This window comes from Liolophura sinensis, chromosome 6 (assembly GCF_032854445.1).
Source record: "Liolophura sinensis isolate JHLJ2023 chromosome 6, CUHK_Ljap_v2, whole genome shotgun sequence".
Lineage (NCBI taxonomy): Eukaryota > Metazoa > Mollusca > Polyplacophora > Chitonida > Chitonidae > Liolophura > Liolophura sinensis.
Window position 1 is genome coordinate 9,345,021 of NC_088300.1, and position 21,001 is coordinate 9,366,021.

Here is a 21,001-nt window from a genome sequence, read left to right on the forward strand (position 1 = left end):
CTGGCTGTAAAGCAAATGTGTGTAAAGGAAAGGTGCACGTGAAACAAGCTTGTGCACTTACACGTGACTGATAAAACAACCGGTGAAACACACTTGAGAGTTCATCGTCCTCGTCTTCCTCGTCGGACTTACCCATGCTAATCGCCGCCCGCGATAGGACATACAGAATACCAGTCATGCGTGCATATTTCCGAACAATGTGTGCGCTAGTCAAATGAAACACGCTATAGCGGCCACTTTTCAAATTCATTCAGGTTAAGGTGCGCGAATACCGCAGGCCCTGGTGCCTTTCTTTATTGGCCACAGCAGTGTATTTACACCAGCAGCGACCAACCAAGCAGGTTTAAGACAGCTAGGGAAGGTGTCACCAGTCGTGTAGTTCAAAACACGACCCAGATTTGCTGAACACTCCGCCAACACGGACTACATCTCCCCCGAGTCGGCGGCGAGACGAAGGGAAGACGACCTGAGTAAAACGGCCCGATCTCACACAGTTCTCCATGGTAAGTACTCTCAGTACTATATTATCAACCACCTGAGCGAACGTTTGGTGCAGGGGGGAGGGGCGGGGAATCAGAGATATGCCCGTGGGTCAGAGAACTGTTTAGGACTGCTATCAAAGATGAGTCCACAATGTAAAACCAGCGCGGGTTGATCGAGGAAGCTCACCCCGCCTGTCCATACACACAGCGTACAAAGGTTATATAGCTAGGCAGTCCACAATAGATCCCTGTACAGCGACAGGTAGTTTAAGTTCAGCCGGGGATGGGCCGTATATAGTAACCTAACATGTTGTGGTATGTGACGTTAAAGCTGCCATGTAAGCCCATACTTGGACATAACTTGATAACTATACAGAATACCTGTAAGAGATATATCAGCCCTGTATACACTCTGATGGGATGGGGTAAATTTAGGTCATTGTGAGAGCTATACCTGACTGTATTCAGCTTGAGAATGTAGGCAACCCGGCTTGGGTGACGTTAAGTTGATCTGATGAAAGCAGGTTTTCTGCCAGGTGTGTATATGGGCGTGGCACAGGTGTGGTGAATTTCACCACATCTTCAAACCTTATAGATATTTTAATCAAGTTATCATCATCAGGCCGATGTGAGAAGGGTATTGAACTTCGTTAACCATATTCCAGAGTTTAAGGGTATGTCTGTAGACATATTAATTCACTAATGTTTAAACAGATTTGTACCGAGGTAAAGAAGTTCCAAAGATATCGATCGACAAAGTATAAATTTTATTGTTTATACCTCTGTCGTATTGAATAAAGAATAATGTGTACCCACATAACTGGGTACTCTGGATGTACCCATTTCAGAAATTTACTCAGGACGTCTGTCATCGCGATACAGTGTATAATTCCGACAAGCTTACTTATCCAGGTGCATGCAGATATTTGATGCAGAACACGTGCATGTTGGTAATGTAGTGTTATATGGGCTGATTCTATTGTGCACTGGAGTATGATTGCTGTACATATCGCAGTGTGAAGTGCGCGTAGTAAGTGCCCTGTGCAAAACGGCCGGTGTGTAAGGCGTGTATATCCGCATTGCGGAATCATTGCCCTCGTGCTGTATATCTAGGTACGCTCTGATGCGCGGTCTAGCGTCTAGCACAATGGAATAGTGCGATGTCAGCCGAGCGGGTCAGAATGCATGTGAAACGCCGGGTTTATGAGTAATATGAGGCGAGGCATTTCTAGGAGATTTGCGGAGAGACTGATAGTATATCGTGAAGGGGAGTGGGATATGGGCGGGGGGCTAGTATTCATATAGCACTACACACCACTGAGGTGCAGACATGCACACCTAGGCCCATGGCCTCCCTGCTGTGACGACTTAATGAATTCCCCTACATCAGGTGTGTCCAGGGCTATATATGAACCAAGGTCCTGGGCTGTATATTATGGAGAGGGTAAAGCGTACTTAAGCCGTATTTTATATGTTGAAGCCAATTTAAGAATCCATACATCTCATATGTGCTCTAGATCACTTGTACCACCACAGCAATCATTCAGCATATACACACGCATTACGAGGTGTGGAGCTTATTTCTAAATCAGTTGCCCTGGACATTTTGGAGAGGACGTCCCTGGCTGGTCAATCACGGCCTATGTTTGTATTCGACCTGGAAATAAAGTCATGCATTACGAGTTTGGAATTTGATCTGGATGCCATGCTTAGAATATCGACTGAGTTCCCTGCGTGACGGAACACTGACCACTGCATCTGCTTTACATATTACAAACTTTGTTTGCTATTTATATATTATTTCTTACATATTCCTTTGGAAATTGGCCGTGCTTTAAGTTGTTTTGGAAACGAGTCCTGGAAATCCCTTTTATGGTTTAGGAATGATGAACGAATATCGGGCCTAACGGTAAGATTCAGCTCCGACAACTAGACAGTGACCAAAGGGGGCCATGTTCTGGAATCCAGCAGTAAGCTGCCGCCTTACGTCAGGAGTTTTGTTGACTCTGTGCAGTGGTTACTCCAGCCTCTGCATGGTTTCCTCTCTCCACAAACGTGACTGGCGTCATTTTACTGAAATTCAAAGTCAGACTTAAAACACCGAGTGTGATTTTGTTCAGTGATTTTCGGGGATTTACTGAACGTTCCGGATGTTGATAATCCTTTCCTTATGTTCCTAATCCCAATGTTGATTATCCAGATGTTGATAATCGTGGTGTTGATAATCCAGATGTTGATAATCCATGTGTTCCTAATCCCTATTTTCATAATTCAGTTGTTGATAATCCAGATGTTGATAATTCCAACTCTCGCTTCCTAAGCAATATAGATAACACGAATTCCAAATACTGACACATTTTCCTGTACAGCGAAATAAGGAATTATGATACGATCATCAGCGTATAATTACTGTTAGGATACTGGATAATCCAAATAAAGTATTTAAATGAAATGATGACGTTGAAATCCTCAAATGGTATCCAGGTAAAATGTGAAATGCTAGGTATCTAGTTCCTGCTGTTACTGTTGCTATTTATTTAGACAATGATCAATAATGAATACAGATGCTTATACCACCAACAGCCTCTGTATGATACAGTAGTCAACTGCTGAGTGTTTGGGATCAAAGCCGACATCTTGATGTTATAGCTGACAGTTTCGGATTAAAGTTGATCCTATTGAGGTCACGACTGACAGTTTTATATTATAGCTGATGCTTGAGATCACGTGACACATTTTGATCACACCTACCACTTTTTGATCACACCTACCACTTTAGGGAGCTTACACATGTTTCAGGCGAGCTTAATTCCCGATGTGACAGAAATGAAAACCGAGACAATAATTCCTTGTCTTTTCGTTGCAGGCGAGACGACAGACAGAACAACAGATGGCAGGTAGGTTCAATGTGTACAGCCAAGTACGACAACAGGGTTCAAATCCTACACGTATTACTTTTGGCAGTTTCATTTTGTACAGTTTTTGCGCGAAAATGCTTTACTGATAAGATTGGAAAAGTTACGTGTAAGTACTGATGAGAAATTTTTAAATATATTATTAAACTTAAGGATCTTGGTTCAGAATAGTGGGAAATGGGTATTATTACCACATTTGACATGATTGGACAAATTTGACCTATGACTCCAGCACCCAGCCTATACCAGACGTGTATGCTAGGTATGGTTGTTCTGCCCATGCGCAAAACAATATACCATAGCATGGAGAGTAAAACCAGATCAGCGACAACACTGATTTTGAAAGTGGCAACTGGTCACTCGTAACCAGTGAAATGAGACCTCTTGGCGATTAACCTCAGTTTTTGGGTTTTATTTTGACTGCCCAGGTTAAGGCTTAGATAGTAACAGCCTGCATGCCCCCCCTTCCCCTAGCATAACAACATGGACCAGTGGTAATAGCTCGTTGATCTACAATTACTCTAGCTGTACCACTAGAATTTTTGGATGAACTGGTTTGCTCACAAGTATTGAGTAGGCGTTGTATTACGCATGTACTGGCGACTTGTTTCCAGGGTACCCAATAATCTTGATCGCTAGTTTGTGATCACATCTGCTGGGTCACACACTCGTACCTTATCCTCAGACGGTCACTTAACAGGTTCCATCAGGCCAATAACCGCCTCTTTCTGTATCTAGGGATTCGTTTGTCATCCATATTGATCTCGTTAATATGGCTTACCACAAGGTAAATGTGTGTGTAGATTTGCGACGCATATGGCAAATTAGGTAGTACTCCATTTACTCAAGAATTATTAGAACATGGAACATGAAGTGGACTAGCAATTACAGTGTTTTACCAGTGCAGTTTGTACATGGCGAAACAAAATATATTTAAACATTTACGACACTTTGAATAGATTATGGTAATGTATGAATGTTGTAAAATATGATATATGTCGAGTTTTAAACGTGAAACAGAGACCATTATCATGCCAATTGAGAGACATTTCTAGTCCATTCATTTTTTAACGTCCTTTCGAATCGTTATACCGTGCGTAATAACATATAATCAGGTGGGTTACTTTGAACCGCAAACACTGAACCGTTAGGTCAAGATTTTGTAAGACCTGGGAACTTTGAAACGATGCCCATACGTATAAAAATACTAGCAATCCAATATGAAGAGATATAGTAAATATACAGTGGTATGTGCAAGAGACGACGGTATATGACCAGATGACAACACACATGCAGCCATTTGTAAGTCTGAGGACATTCAGATTGCAAGTTTATTGGCATTGGGTATCTTACTGTACCAAGGAATGTATGTGATATATACCATGAAACGGACTCCGAGAACTCGCAGACTTCCCGCTATCTTTTGGTCTAACAAGAAGTCTGACACAGGAAGTCGACAATTTACATTTTGGAGCCTGATGGGATGCAGCTCGCTATGTTTGTTTATGCTATGTAACAACTTCATAGGCAGTGTCGGCGATGTCTGACGTCTGATTAAGTCAGCAAATCTCACATAATCGTGGAAGTTGAGGCCCGGGCCATGCGGTATAGGGTCAATATCGTCAGCATTTGTATTAAGAGTGAGTATTCAGAAAATTATCAGGACTAATGAACTGTTTGCTCGACATTGAGAACATATGCACATCAATGAAAACAGTAATTGATGAAATCAAACTCGATATACACTGGACTTGGATCTCCTCGATTTACGTTAAATATGATTTAGATATAGATTCGTGTGTTCCTTTTGCATGGGATGCCAGCTTTTGCACCTTTAAACGTAAGGAAGGGTCAGTCTGTTAGTGTGTTGTCTGCTCAGTCTGTTGGTGTGTTGAAGAAATTACGCCAGTCCTGCACACGCTCATGCTGTCGACCAATGAAGAACATAACTCTTGCCATCAGCAACTGCTGGACTTTCCTGCAGTATTTAAAGATAAGCTAAACTTACTGAACACATCAGAACACCTATTCGCTTGGGCACCTTGCACACTTGAATTATTGTTGGAAAGTAGTTAGAATTTCTCCCTCGGCATTGCTTTCTTTTATTTTGCTGTGGTTAAACTATCTAGCAATGACTGTCCCTAGCTTTTCCAAATAACTAAGTCTGTCCGCATGATAAAATCTCACAGCATAGAATAACATAGGCTCGTTGCAAATAGCCATTGATCCCAGGCATTCCAGACTACCACGGGGTAAGATAGACGACTACATGTATATCCGCATGAGTGATCGTCGAGAGAAAGGCGAGTGTAGGTCGAGAGAAAGGTGAGTGAGGGTCGAGAGAGCCAAGTCGCCATCAGTCGATCCAAACTTACTTTGTAATTCCCCTCTGGCATGACGTCTATAACATGTCTCCATTTGCATGAAATCTCAAGCGAGTTCAAGTCCAACTCGTTCTGGTTTCCTCTCCGACCGTAGGTGGGAAGTTCTGCAACATTCTGCGGAGGATGGTCGTGGGTTTCCTCCGGGCTCTGCGTGGTTTCCTCCCACCCTAATGCTTACTGCCGTCATATAAGTGAAACGTTCTCGAGTACCGCGTAAAATACCAGTCAAATAAATAAATAAATAAACCTTTGCACGAAGTCTCTCCCGAAGTGCACTTAACAGCTTCCTCTTCGAAACATGACGTGCCCACTACTGCAGACGGTTCAGATGACGTTTAATTACGTGAAAAATTCAGATGTGTAAAGCATATACATATGCATGTTCTTCAAATAGTAAATTTGATTCTTTGTAAATTTATGATCAATCGCTTGCATTACTTCGGTCGTGGGTTTACATCATCAGGAACACGGTTTAGATAACAAGGAGGAAAATATCATTTTGAGCATGTTTTGCAGAATTAATGGCTGCAAAAAGTTACATCTTCACAACCGGGGCCTCCGTGGCTCAGTCGGTTAGCGCGCTAGCGCAGCGTATTGACCCAGGAGCCTCTCACCAATGCGGTTGCTGTGAGTTCAAGTCCAGCTCATGCTGGCTTCCTCTCCGGCCGTAAGTGGGAAGGAAATATTCTTGAGTACGGCGTTAAAACACCAATCAAAAAAAAACAGGGGTCCTCCGTGGCTCAGTCGGTTAGCGCGCTAGCGCAGCGTATTGACCCAGGAGCCTCTCACCAATGCGGTCGCTGTGAGTTCAAGTCCAGCTCATGCTCTCCGGACGTAAGTGGGAGGGTCTTCCAGCAACCTGCGGATGGTCGTGGGTTTCCCCCGGGCTGTGCCCGGTTTCCACCCACCATAATGCTGGCCGCCGTCGTATAAGTGAAATATTCTTGAGTGCGGCGTAAAACACCAATCAAAAAAAAAAAAAAAAAAATCTTCACAACCAGAATGCTACGAAGCCATAACTGGGCTGGATGTCTCTGTTGGGGTATAGCGACGGTTTCATGTACACTACATACACAGTGTCTCAAAAAATGATCGTGTAAATTAGAATTTCAAAGAAAAGTGAGCATGCCTCTGTTACATCATAGAGTATTGTAATACACACCACGACTCTTAGATGAAACAGGAAGTAGAATTAAATATGAAAGCTTATGTTTTTTTTTCATTTTAATGTGAAGGATTTTGCCTCCAGGGCAGTCATTAGTTGCTTGGCGCACGTGGGGTTAAAGAGTGAATGTTTGATAAAGATAAAGACGCATGTGCTAAAGGAAAATGTGAGGGGAATACCCCATTCGGCTTTATATACTCCCACTTAGTGGATGATTCCATTATGATTCCGTCTCGATGACATTTCACACTCAGATAAAACAGGCAGAATGCATGTATGCTTATGTACAGCGTTATATCACAAGGGCCGTGTATGGGTGTGGCCATTACAGCTGTTGTGGTAACACATTCATCCTAGCCTAGGACTAGTTATGAAGGTCGATTTCTCCTCATATCAGGCAGGTAATTTGTTCACGATACGGTGCCTTTATGTTGACTATTCCGGGTTCCAAACGTGAGATAAGTAATTACGTCCGCTAATGTTACACTGTGTTCTGTCGGTCAGGCGTAATTACGTGTAAATGAGGTTTCATCAGAGCAACAATAAACGGAGGACATGTGAACTCAATACATTTGCCACAGTCTCTGACAAACTATAAAGAATATAGCGATGGGTTCTGCAAACACCTTTGGTGGATCCTTTCTGGGATAAGATACGCCGCTCGGATTTTGAGTAAGCGAGAGATTGATCATGTGCCTCTAAACAATAAAAATAACTCCCAAGTCTATCCTGACAGTGTGGAGTGCAAGGTGGACAAGGCGCTCTTGTAAAACCGGTGTTAAAATTCTATCAATCAGGTTGTGTGTCCATGTGTGAGGAGTTGTTAGGTTGGTATCATCACAATGGCGATTTCTTACTCTGATATATGTAGTTGTATATCAGCCATAGATGTGTATCTCCACGACTTTCGTTGTGTGGTGTATTTTATGCATGCACTTGTGGGTTTATTTTTACTACGTGGTTGTATAAATTTGTCCAAAGAGAAATTATACATAGTTACTGAAGACATGAGGAGATAATATTTATGAATTCACATTCGTGCATGCATAAATATATAGCGACTTCTTGTGAAATTCAAATGCCATGTAATTTGCATTTACTACTTTGCACTTACCTCTTCTGGCAGGGCATTTGAGCGCAGGCACGACTTAGCAGGTCAGGATGGTTTGTTTACATTGACGACTTTTCCAGTGATTGATCATGATTGAAAATGAAAGTTGTATGAACGAAAGGGATACAGAACATACTTTGTAAAAGCGTACAGTACTTCGGGAAAGCGTATAGTACTCTGGGAAAGCCTATCGGTGACCTCTGTTAAATAACTTACTTTATTATTAATATGACGGCATAAACCAGAACATTTACATTTTAAAGGCACACTCTTTCATTAGGTTTAAATGTAGCCTTCTTAACTTGCTGTATTGAACATTTACGGATACAACATTCAGACAAAAGTATCGGTCAAAGTATAGCACAAAAACATTGTTATTAGACAAGGATTATCTGACTAGAAAATGGAATTGCTAGGGAAAGTTTCAGGTTTTTTTAGTTCAATCGGTAGTTCTAAATTAAAAGCTATGATAGGTGTTGAGAAAGGAAGACTTTTTACAGGCGACTTTCAAAATAATCCACCATTACAGTTCGGATGGCCAGTGTTCACACTAGTGTCTGCATAAAGTTGGATTACTGTTTCTCTCCGAACTATTTTCCCGTAGCAGTAAGACTTCATACTCAGATTTAAGAAGGACATCGTTTGAGATTTTGCTGCATGCTGCCTACTGCCTACACGACCCTGTGACTGGACAATAATCCCCTGTGTATACGCACGGATGAAGGCATTTTTTTAAACACCAGGATTATCTCTGAGCAGGCTGATTTCCTTGTCCCTCGGCCCACGTTTTGGTGTCAACCTAGCTCAAGATCAAACGCAGCGAGCCTTCCAATTCCTTGTAGCCATGGAACACGCTGTTTTCCCTCTGATGTGACAAGATACAAAGAATGAGTTGAATTGAACTGAATTGTGTTGATTTAAAAAGACAGTTATACATTCACCACACATAATTCGTGCGCCTTTTGTTGTATCCGTGGAGTATGCCGTATTGCCTGTGTATCGTACGCGTGTAATACGTTGTGTTATTCATAATTGTGAATTATAATTTACATTATTTTAAGTAACTCCAGCCGTTACTCAGGGTATGCGAAACCTTTCCCGCCCAACGGGTCCAAGCTATGTAGCCTGTTGTTCATTTCTGTCTTTGGGACGATAATTTGCGGACAAACTGCTAACGTTTTACTCATTCACATGCAAGAAACAGTGGCATGGACCCGAGTTCCACGGAAACAGGTGTCTCATGAATAGTTTGAGGTAAACGCAAAATAATTATGCATCGCTACATTGTCTTGGCCCTGGTAAAAGAATATCCTATAGTCTTAAGCTAGTGCGTGGAGGGCAAAGGATGACAAGAGAAGTTGCATTTTCCTTTTAAACTCAATGTGGGTTTGCTTATCTTGTGGGTTTACTTATCTTTGTGAATGGTGATCTAAATTGACTGAAGCAAGTTAATTGTACACCGACCACAGAGATTGCTTAACATACCCTTCATTTTGCTGGTGAAACGGTTTGGTGCACGTGTTACACATTTACATACACAGTGTGCAGTCGCATTTCTCTGTGATACAGGGTCTTCAGGACGCGTCGAATTTTCGGGATAAGTGTACTGAAGGACTCGGTAACACAATCCACGTCATGTGTGAGCAACATATTTGTTATCGTAAACTCTGTCATGCAGGGGAATTATCTTGCTGATGCCTTTTTTTTTTTTCTTTTTTTTTTCCAGTCAATTTTCAGAACACCTGTGGGTAACACATCTGTCGCAAGTTTATGACCTGGGGGTCGTCAGTGTTCCCCCTCATACGTCTTCATTACAGCCGTGGATATGCCCCCCGCCTTTAGCTACTCCATTTGTACGGTCTCATGCAGAACGTTTAATCATACTTAGTGGATGAAGTTCTACCCAGCAGGGTGTTTTAGGGGATTGGAAATCGAAAGGAGTTACTTATTAGTGGCGTCCAGGCATCGGCTTGTTTTGAAAGAAATCCAGACGGCGTTCAATAACTAACCGCCGTAATGGAAACTATCGATTAAAGATAAAGCCCTTGTTTACGCTATTTTGACCTTTTCTTTGCAGAATATAAAGAGGCCTTCTCTTTATTTGACCGCAAAGGCGAGCACAAAGTGGGACTGGATGAATTAGGAAACCTTGTCCGGTCAGTTGGGCTTAGTCCGTCAGAGGCTGAGGTGGCGCAGTTAAAAAATGAGCTGGAAAGACAAGGTGAGCGCGAAAGTGTGACTTTTAACCACTTTTCGCACAGAATAACACAGGTCAATACACGCGTTTCAGGTCACGCACACTAAGTTTTACTTTTTCCAGTTCACTTTTAAAATAAATGACTGATTTTCCAGGTCACTTGTATATAGTTACTGGAGAGACGTCTTAGTTTAATCGGTGCACGTCTACTAGGATCTTAGCACTGTAGTGGATCCTCGTAGACTCAACTCAGTTTTCAGCTAAACCCATAAAGTACAGTTTTAAATTCTATATTACTGTAATACCGATGCATAGTGTTAATATAAGTTTTTGACCTCTGTTATTGTTTGGTTTTAATGTTTGGTAGGTAAAAGAGGCGTGGACTTCAACGACTTTGTGGAATTAATGACACGTCATCAGAACATGAGAGAAACCCCCGATGACGTCAGAGAAGCATTCCGAACATTCGACAAAGACGGCAATGGTTACCTCAGCGCTTCCGAACTCCGTCACGTGCTCACGTGCCTGGGGGAGAGACTGACGGACGAGGAGGTGGACGAACTGATCCGAGAGGCGGAAATTACCGGAGATGGATTAGTCAGTTACGAACGTAAGGCATTCACCACATTTGTATGTTACCTGACAACATTTATTTGTCTGTATTTGATTTGTTAGAGTTAAGCCGACAATCGATGTAGGTATTTGTTTGATTGGTGCCTTTGTTAGAGTTAAGCTAACATCTGTCTTAAGCCTTTGTTTGACTTAAACATTTTCTTTCCTAGTCATTAATTCCCATTTAAGGTTCATGACATGAGAATTTAACTGAATGTAAATAATCTGTCGATCTGTCGTTTGATGCTAATATGAACACTGTTAATGTGAGTGTTCATGTTATTAGTACTGAACGAGACTTAATGGTTAACATAAACCTATAAACAGTTCTTGATCTAAAATGCACATGGCAGTGTATGGCTTCAGCTATTATACATGTATGAAAGAAGAGAAGAAAAGGGGTATCACAAGACTACATGGATTGTGTGGCTGTGTGGATTGTGTGTCTGTGTGGATTGTGTGGCTGCGTGGACTGTGTGGCTGCGTGGACTGTGTGGCTGCGTGGATTGTGTGTCTGCATGGATTGTGTGGCTGCAGGGCAGGTGTGGCTGCATGGATTGTGTGGCTGCATGGATTGTGGGGCTGCGTGGATTGTGTGGCTGCATGGATTGTGTGGCTGCATGGATTGTGTGGCTGCAGAGATTGTGGGGCTGCGTGGATTGTGTGACTGCCGGGAAGGTGAGGCTGCATGGATTGTGTGGCTCTAGGAAAGGTGTGGCTGCAGGGATTGTGTGGCTGCAGGGAAGGTGTGGCTGCGTGGATTGTGTGACTGCAGGGAAGGTGAGGCTGCATGGATTGTGTGGCTCTAGGGAAGGTGTGGCTGCGTGGATTGTGTGGCTGCAGGGAAGGTGTGGATTGTGTGGCTGCGTGGATTGTGTGGCTGCAGGGAAGGTGAGGCTGTGTGGATTGTGTGGCTGCAGGGAAGGTGTGGATTGTGTGGCTGCGTGGATTGTGTGGCTGCAGGGAAGGTGAGGCTGTGTGGATTGTGTGACTGCAGAGAAGGTGTGGCTGCAGGGATTGTGTGGTTGCGTAGATTGTGTGGTTGCGTGGATTGTGTGGCTGCAGGGAATGTGTGACTGCATGGATTATGTGGCTGTGTGGATTGTGTGGTTGCAGGGAAGGTGTGGATTGTGTGGCTGCAGAGAAGGTGTGACTGCATGGATTGTGTGACTGCAGGGAAGGTGCGGCCGTAGGGAAGGTGCGGCTGTGTGGATTGTGTGGCTGCGTGGATTGTGTGGCTGCATGGATTGTGTGACAGCATGGATTTTGTGGCTGTAGGGAAGGTGCGGCTGCGTGGACTTCGTGGCTGCGTGGATTGTGTGGCTGCGTGGATTGTGTGGTTGCCAGGAAGGTGTGGCTTCGTGGATTGTGTGGATGCAGGGAAGATGTGGCTGCAGGGAAGATGTGGCTGCAGGGATTTTGCAGCTGCATGGATTTTGTGGCTGCAGGGAAGGTGTGGCTGTGTGGATTGTGTGGCCACTTTTAGTGATAAAGCTTTTTAAATGATAACACGTTACATCCATAATGAATATGTTACATGAGAGTTTTTGGTCTTCTTTCCAGATTTTGTGAAAGTTCTCCAAGAGTGATGTCATTGCCCAAAACAGATATAAATTCTTTAAAAGCAACGGGTCCAAAAATGGATCACATACATTTGGTGAATGAAATTAAATTTGAGTAAGAAGAAACTTGAGCCCTTGAGGCTTTTAGGAACAGGTTCCAAACGACTTGTATATAATGTCGGTCACAGACGTCATCTTGAAGTCTGTTGGAACTGTTTTCCGGTGCGGAAGGATCAAGAGTGAAAGTTTCCATCACGTGACCAGCTTATTCCGAAATCTCTCATAAAATTTCTTCACGGATTAAAGGAACTAAAAATGTATTTGAATGGTATGTATATAGAGAGAAAATAGGTTGCCACCCCACCCCCTTCAGTTTCACGTGTCATTTTGAACACACAGCTCTGTTACACTTTGTTCTTGCAGCCTGTTGAGTGATGAAGCCGTGTGTAGAGGGTACATATATTTGTTGTATAAGAAGCGTGTATGAGATTTGCGCCCCTCTCTTTGTAGCTTGTATTTCTTCTCTCCCAAATTTCAGGACCCATCATCACAACTCAAGTAATAAAATTGTATATTTGCTCCATTAGAAACCACGAGTTCATGTCTTTGTTTCCCAAGAATAAGATATACAAGTTATTTCCACTGTACTAAACTTGCTCAGGTGTAATAAAACCTCGTGATTCTTCACGTGAATAACATTATCTTTGTGCTCATAAAGGAACTAGGAAGGGTTTAGTAATTAGAAAAACAAGTAACACTGTTGAGTTACTGAAACTGGTTGCAGTTGGTGTTTGGTTCTAAATTAGGTCTATGTCGAAACATTATCATACGAATCTCTGGAGAGATTACCTCCACCACAGACCGGATGCAGGTCAATCAAACACATTACGATTGGTAAAAATTAGGCCTAATGCTTTTTCACCACGACCATGTTTCACATGCGGTGCTGTTGTAAACACACACAACCTTCCACAAATAACATTACAGTTTTCATACTAGCTTGTTTCTGAATGTATATATTAGGGTGTAGAGCAATATTGTGGTACGGAAGAGGGGAGCACTACACACTGTTTCGTTTTGTTTGCATGTTAAGCAGTGCAATTAAGTATATTTTGGGGCAACTGTATCCGATTCGAGTTCGCTGGCACCACAAGTTTATTACGGAGGGAGAAAAGCACTAGTGTCATCCGTCATCCTGAGGTACTTGGGTCTCCATCTTCTCCTATTATCAAGGTTAGCCAGTTGATGTGGTGGTGGTGGTGGTGGTGGGGGGGCGGGGGGGGGGGGACGTGTCCACAAATGTCTAACGAACAGCAAGGTACAAGAGTTGGATCATTCCTTCCTGGACTGAAGTTATCTGAAGTTAAGCACGATGTGAGATGTCGATTACATTGAACAGATCTCCGATTTTACATTTATTTGCATCTTAAGGCTCAGTACTGCTGCAAGCTCAAAACGTTCTTAGCCAGTTGTTTATTTACCTGTGAGACATTAAGGGTAAACATTTCGAGGAACCACGATTGTTGAAATGTTATGGTGTCAGCTATCAAACACGAGGTGTCAGCTTGACAATATTGCGGATTTCTCACGAAGTTTATAGAGTGTAAAAATGTAAAAAGTGCTAAAAATTCAGTACACAAAGGTGGCTTGTGTAAATGAACAATGTACCAATCAATACCGTCTCTTGCCTTCATTTTATAGTTCTACATCATAATGATTCAGCAGTCAAGAACAACATTCATGTGAAAAAAATGCTCGTAACACTTTTTCAGACAATTACATTGCACATCTTCGCAAATGCAGTTCAAAATCACTAACAGAATTCATAAGGCAAGTATTGACGTACAGTTAAGGTCGGGCTGATTTTAATTTCTTATTGTAAGTATGCGATCTTAGCTTATAATTGCTTCCAGCGAGAGTGTGTCGATTGTAACCTAAGCCTCTTACTGTGATTCACCATCAATTTAATCTTGCGATCCCTTTGTGCAAGCGGCCCCTGGCCATAAGCTAAAGGCCAGACCGTTTGGCAAAAAAAAAAAAAGATGCGAGTAGTATTTAAGTGCAGTAGTCCTAATTTACTGCCTTAAGACTTCCCCCGAACTGTGTCAAATCTTTGTCAAAGTCCATTGGTTTGTATAGCAGTTTCTGCCGACAGTCACGTCAGTGTGATATGAAGCTGCTTGCGTCTCAGTACAGTTGTTACTGAGGTATGTGTGATGTAAGGAGAAGTATTGTAAGTCACGGCTCAGTCCTATAGTACATGCACGGCGGTTCATATGTGCGCTTAGCTTCTCAACGAAAAATTGATGGAGAACTGATTTAACAATGCTGTAAATTGCTTCTGGTTTATATATTGGGTATATAAACAGATGAAGAAACAGCAGAGTGTTGTTTGTTTTTTGAAATGACTAAAAACGTTTTGAATGGGAAAGTGGTAGACCTAAAAACCACTAGGCAGTAATTTGCCAAAAGCATCTCCATCGATGCTATACGTCGAGCTCTCCAGTTTCCCCTACCCATGATACTGACCACTATGGAAGATATCGTATTAGTAAGCCAGATTTATAGCTTGCCGTTAAGCAACAATCAAATAAATAAACAGATGAATGTATGTCCTTACCCCGGAATCACTAAGCAATCATAGAATTAAGTTAAAAGTTCAAATCACTTTAAAGTTGTTATTTCGTACATAACAAGGTCAAAATATTGTTTGATAACGTAAATTATCTGTAAGTTATTGTAAAACAAATTTCAGTTAAACTAACGGAAAGGAACATAAGTCTAAGTCTAAGATCGTTTCGTGATCCCGGGGACTAGTCTGCGGTTTTATGCTGGCATAATGTATTGTGCTGTTTTGCATGCGATGGTTCGCTAACGATTTAGTGGCGTAATTCATTTCTTCCTTTGCAACATACTCAATTTTATGCTCTGTCTTAAACACATGAAACAGTTCGGCGTACAAATGAATCAGTGATTAAACTCAAAGATGGAAACACGCCGTCAAAAGGCTTATTCACGAACTATTCAATCCCAGTGTAGTGGATTGCGTTTTAAATTTTAGCCCGGGGGTCACTAAAATAATGAACACCCTGTTCTCATCCCTTCGTTGATTTTTTCACAACAGTGGTGTTTTGACCACCACGTTCTGGCTATTTTCTTGTTCGCAACATCTGGCTCTAAAGAACGTTAACGATTTGACCGGATAAACTTATTGGACGAGCATTTGTAACGTTTAGGGGGACTTCAAAATGCAAGGAACTGAAGGCAGGAATAGTACATGGATTATCGCCCTTGAATGGTCTAATTGGTATGTCCACAGGAATGTAACAATGAGTGTGTTTTTATTAAACACAGGTCACCGCTTCCATTCTACCGGTTTGATTACACCCTCTGTGTGTCATTATATAAAAATAACGTCTCGTTACTTCTGTGTAAAATACCACCACTTAATCCATAACTGGCTTAATTTTCCTCCTCATCGCCAAAATATTCTGGCAATATTATGTGCCTGTTTACACAGGGTTTGCTATCGTTAGTGTTACCAAATGTGTTTCTTCGCATCATTAAAATGTGGTAATGCTTAGCTGACTTGGTGCCAGTAAAGAGTTTTTAATATTTCTCATTTGGTTAAATTTCTCTCTGCAAGGATGTCTCATTTTGTGAATATGAATGATTAGAGGGGCTACATGAATGTCACTTCGTCTTCACCGCAGTGCTTAGTGATACTAGTTATTCCAACCGTTAGAACCATTGTAAAAATTTAGCGGTTAATGTGTAGAAAACTACACTGAAACAATCCGTGTGTATTACGGATTAGCTGATCATGAAGTACCTGAATGTATGTAAATTAACAGTAAATGTATCAATGTAGTGTATGAATTAAGACCACACAACAGTAAAATCAAGTGAGAGAAAATTAGGTAAAGACCGCTATAAGCTGTAACCAAAATTATCTATATATTTTTTTTAAAAGAATGAAATGCACTTAAATGGAGGGCTATAATACTGATATTTAGTATATATAGTTACGATGTCCACTAGTCGGATGTTCTGTCGTGCACATCCGGGAGCTGGTTCAACATTAAATACGGTGTTTGGAATGGAAATAAATTGTGTGTCAACACTGACACCGAATCCAAAAAAAATTACCGTACCATAGTATTTCAAGAATATTGATTGCATGTTATTAAATCCAGAATTTTATTTAAAGCAAATAAAGTTACTTTTGGATTTAATTCAGGTGTTCGTTTTCTTTATCTTTAGGCTGATCCACTTTTGTCGAAGCCTATACAGGATTTGATTACCTTACTACCCCTGTTTACAGTTGACAGTTTTGGCAGTGTGCTTGTCCATGTATAGTGTATATCCCGCAATATGAAGAACTTCATGTGTACATGGACAGATTAGTAATTCTGCAGATCTATTTTCTGGCTGAGCCGATTTTGAACGGGATTTCGCCGTGTTTAGGGACAAAAGTCTGACTGGGCTTGCGTAACTGTGTTAATCGCTTAATTTAGTGAACAGGTTTAGACCAGGTTAGTGTTTGACCAATTTGCGTATTTACGTACATAGATGCAGATCTAAACACAACATTCAAGCAACACACACCCTTAGTCGTCACAAGATACTTTCCGCTTGACTCACACGTTACACGACAATGCTAAGTGCCGGATTCCAAATCTAGTCGTGAACAGATCAAGCCGCAACTGTGGGAGCGGACAGACGTATTCCGGAACCTGTGTCAAATCCTAGCTATGGAAACGGTGAGTTCGTTAATCTCTCGTTATGTGATTCTATACACACGTGTTTTATAGACACATTAAATGTTACATTTAAGTCAAAAATAGAACGTGCCATATCTTATATCCGGCTTAATGTGTGATAAATGGATGTATACAGTATTTTATCACCCAGAAAGCTTTCACAATACATCCGTTACCGGTATTTTTTCTCCTTTCGCAATACTCTTTATTTGTAATCATTGTTACCTACAAAAAAGATACCGGCTCTCTTACAATACTAAAGGCAGTGTATATATACGGATTTTATACTTTTTATACTAGTTAATATTTTAAAGTTCAACTCTCTGAAGATGGAGGTAAAGAGATTATTTCTACATATCAAATGTAGATTAATGTGTAATCACTACTGTAAGTGAAACTCCTCCGACCATGTTGTTTAGGTCAATCTATTGGCTTAAATGTTTATGTGTGCATGTGTACAAAAGCATAGATTGGGTCTTTTAACCAATGTGGAAGTACCAACAGATTAATCATGGCCAGAAATCCAAGTTTTCAAAGTATTTATTTATCTATTTATTTATTTATTTATTTACTTTATTCCAATGTGCTTAAAACCGCATAAGCACAATACTATTCAGTGATATTCACGTTTATGGGTGAAGTATAACCAACGCCTTTTGCAATGTGTCTCACAAACATCTTGGCTCAATCGACTCGAGTGGCTAGATTTGGATTCAACCTTTGATCTTACTGTTCAAGGGCAGATCGACTGAACTGAGTCTTTTCCGGGCCCCTCGACGGGTCTATAAAGTTTTATCTCTATAAATTTCTATTACTTGTACAGTGAAAACGGTTAAGTGAGGTAAGCCACGGTATTGAAACCTTTATGTCAGGTACCGGTATTTGTGAGAATCTCACGGACAATGGCAGTGGTTTAATCTGGGCGTTGAACTACAGTCAAATAAATAAAAACTCACGTTATTAACGGGTTTTTAACATATCTATAATGTGATACTTGTGAATAAAGTACAAATAATGTTATTGGTTGATTATTTACTTCTTCTTTCTGTTTTTCATTGTGTCATTCTGCCCTTTGCAGTTAGCCGAAGAGGAGAGCAACTTTGGTAAGTAGGTCTTATCTGTTTGTATATAATCAGATTTGCATTTGTGGCATTAGGAGTATCATTCAAGCAGAAAAGTGACCTGTATGTGGCTGACCATTTTGTACAAAATATGTACTAAGAATTCTTGTCGCCTTCAGAAGTCATCTGTAAAACCCGTCTTGATGAAAAGTTAGGTTAACTTCCCAATCATAATATGCTGTGTAGTTGTTTTTTGGGGGTTTTTTTTATTGTGCAAACGATGCTGTAGCGTATTGTTGAAGTCATCCGTTTCATATTCTAAAGGCCGCTTTAGTGGCATAATGGTTAAAGCGTTCGCCTCGAACTCGGGAGAGCGGTGATCGAACCCGGGTCGAGTCATACCAAAGACTTTGAAAATGCTTCTTGTTGCTGCATGGCTTGGCGCTCAGCACTGAGAGGTTAGAGCAAGGAGACAGAACTCGTTGGCTCGGTGTCAGTATAAGTTGATTTGGTGGAGTGTCATGTCTGCTGTCATCAGCATGATACTTCGGTGGCGGCAGCTCTTTTTCGACATGGGTTCGTCCTGCCTCAAGAAGACACGTTATATGTGTACACACCTAGTGACTCTTCGTCGCCATATGACTGAACAATTTTACGACGTAAAACTCAAACCATTCAATCATTCATTGATATGTCAAAAGAACAGGTGCAGACATGGAGAAAGCCACACCAAGGCCTCAAAAACGGGATATTGTCCCATGATTTTCTTTCTTAATATGCATCATGGCATGAACTTTTGGAGGCGATGACCTTAAGCTGCATCGACCAGATGCTGCTTTAATCAGTATTTTCATATTTTATTGTTTTGTTTCAGAATATTACGAGGCATTTTCTCTGTTTGACAAGGATGGTGACGGTAGTATAACGACTAAGGAGCTTGGTACTGTGATGAGGTCATTAGGACAGAATCCAACAGAGGCCGAGTTACAGGATATGTTAGGGGAGGTGGATGTTGATGGTAGGTGATGCTAGTACACTTTGTGTTAAGCCGAATACAGATCCCGTCCACCTGTAGTAGCCATTAGGCTGGCAGCACTGTGTAGCAGAAAATGGTACATGCTGTTTATTGGCTTGAGGTGTTTGGAAGCAAGCGCTATATGATTCAGTGGACTTCATATATAAACTGTGTTGAAGGTCTTTTTCAAGCTGAGATTCACGGTCTCGAAGAACTTCATTAATTTTGTCTTAAGCTTCATGGTGCACAGTGGAAAGTGTGGTCGTGAGACGGTTAGAAAGCTTTAAAAAATAGGAACAACATACAGCGATTCAAAGCGATGGCGTAAGTGAATTCTGCCTGCTCTATTGGCTTCCTTACAAGAGCGTGTTTAGCATGTAAGTAAGGAAGACGTGTATGAACGCGTACACGTGCTGTGAGACAGTCAGAATCAAACGATGTAAAAGAAATGAAACTCTGCTCTATTTTGATTATCTCAGTATTTGGCATGTTTTCATCGTTAATTGCCTGTACACTACAGTTTTTCGTTACAGAAAAGTATAGGTCTACTTGCTGGACACCTGAAACTGTTAACGTGTCGAGTGCCAAAGGGAGATAACTCTAAGCTCTTTTCCGACAAAACATAAAATGTATGATTCCTTTTTACAGGAAACGGAACGATAGACTTTGAAGAATTTCTGGAGATGATGTCTGAGAAGCACGTGGGACTTATCGACCCCGAGGAAGAGTTACGCCAGGCTTTCTCCGTGTTTGACAAGGATAGTAATGGCTATATCACGCGAGACGAACTAAAACACGTGATGACCAATCTCGGGGAGAAGTTAACGGACGCTGAAGTTGCTGAGATGATTCGAGAGGCAGACATCGACGGGGATGGCCAAATAAACTACTATGGTAACTACCCATGTATATCTGCGTCCTCCAGTTAGACTAGGGGCCGGTTACACACTTAGTCAAACTTGAAATGTCAACGCTCAGTTTTAAGCCATATGAGTTCAAACAGGGAACACTTAATGATGAGTGTATCCAAATTTGAACCGCAGAAGCAATGAACAGGGTATTACATTGAGGTGCGAAGTTTGGACTTGGGTCAAAACTTTGTTCAAAGAATATCACTCTGCACTTACATATAATTAGAGCTTACATTTTTACGAACAGAAATTAAAGATGATTGTCGCTTTGTTTCAGAATTCTCTTTGATGATGAAACCAAAATCTTAACGTTCGCTAAAACATTTATCCGTGCCATCGATTCGAATCAACTGAAATTGCGTGATCATTCACAGACGTTAATGAGTGGACCACTTTCTGGCCTCCTCAAGAAAAGAGCCATCAGATGATGTCACAATATCACGTCGATCTCAGTGAAATGTGGGTTGTGTTGCCATCAGATAGATAGATTTATAAATTCATCAGTATTATTTTTTTTGTTTATTTTATTCATTTCATTTGTGAATAAAAAGTGTTATGATTATGATTTGTGTCTCTCTTCAGTATATTAACCTTTACAGAAAATATACAGTCAGCAAATTCTTTAAAATTTAGAAGTTACAAGTCACAGAGTTTATAGTAAAATGTTTCCAGTGTTTTGCATGACAACGCTTTTGGCAAAGGACAGTTTTGTCTTCCAGTTTCATTCTTTCCACGCTATTGAATTCTCTCTCACAAATTTCAACACGTTCACGTCCTTTCACAAAACAACTTTTAGATTTACTGTTGAATACATCTATATTTG

The 21,001-nt window shown here is 41.2% G+C and overlaps 2 protein-coding genes across 2 annotated transcripts; both read left to right on the plus strand.

Annotated features, from left to right (window-relative positions):
* Positions 1 to 161: 161 nt before the first annotated feature.
* LOC135467684 (calmodulin-like) lies at positions 162 to 13,067 on the plus strand. Its single transcript, XM_064745491.1, has 5 exons — positions 162 to 503; positions 3,349 to 3,379; positions 10,135 to 10,278; positions 10,622 to 10,864; positions 12,430 to 13,067. Exons 1-5 carry the CDS (start codon positions 501 to 503, stop codon positions 12,453 to 12,455), a joined length of 447 nt encoding a protein of 148 aa, XP_064601561.1. The 5' UTR covers positions 162 to 500; the 3' UTR covers positions 12,456 to 13,067.
* Positions 13,068 to 17,065: 3,998 nt separating this feature from the next.
* On the plus strand, positions 17,066 to 20,652 carry LOC135467683 (neo-calmodulin-like). Its single transcript, XM_064745490.1, has 5 exons — positions 17,066 to 17,191; positions 18,270 to 18,294; positions 19,127 to 19,270; positions 19,916 to 20,161; positions 20,456 to 20,652. The coding sequence occupies exons 1-5, from the start codon at positions 17,183 to 17,185 to the stop codon at positions 20,485 to 20,487; spliced, it is 456 nt and encodes a 151-aa protein (XP_064601560.1). The 5' UTR covers positions 17,066 to 17,182; the 3' UTR covers positions 20,488 to 20,652.
* Positions 20,653 to 21,001: the final 349 nt, after the last annotated feature.

What these genes read in the sequence shown, in the direction of transcription:
- LOC135467683 (XM_064745490.1), top strand. An exon ending in CGAAGAGGAGAGCAACTTTG is followed by an intron (nt 18,295 to 19,126) that starts GTAAGTAGGTCT and finishes GTTTTGTTTCAG; the next exon opens with AATATTACGAGGCATTTTCT. An exon ending in TGGCCAAATAAACTACTATG is followed by an intron (nt 20,162 to 20,455) that starts GTAACTACCCAT and finishes GCTTTGTTTCAG; the next exon opens with AATTCTCTTTGATGATGAAA.
- LOC135467684 (XM_064745491.1), top strand. An exon ending in AAATGAGCTGGAAAGACAAG is followed by an intron (nt 10,279 to 10,621) that starts GTGAGCGCGAAA and finishes AATGTTTGGTAG; the next exon opens with GTAAAAGAGGCGTGGACTTC. An exon ending in TGGATTAGTCAGTTACGAAC is followed by an intron (nt 10,865 to 12,429) that starts GTAAGGCATTCA and finishes TCTTCTTTCCAG; the next exon opens with ATTTTGTGAAAGTTCTCCAA.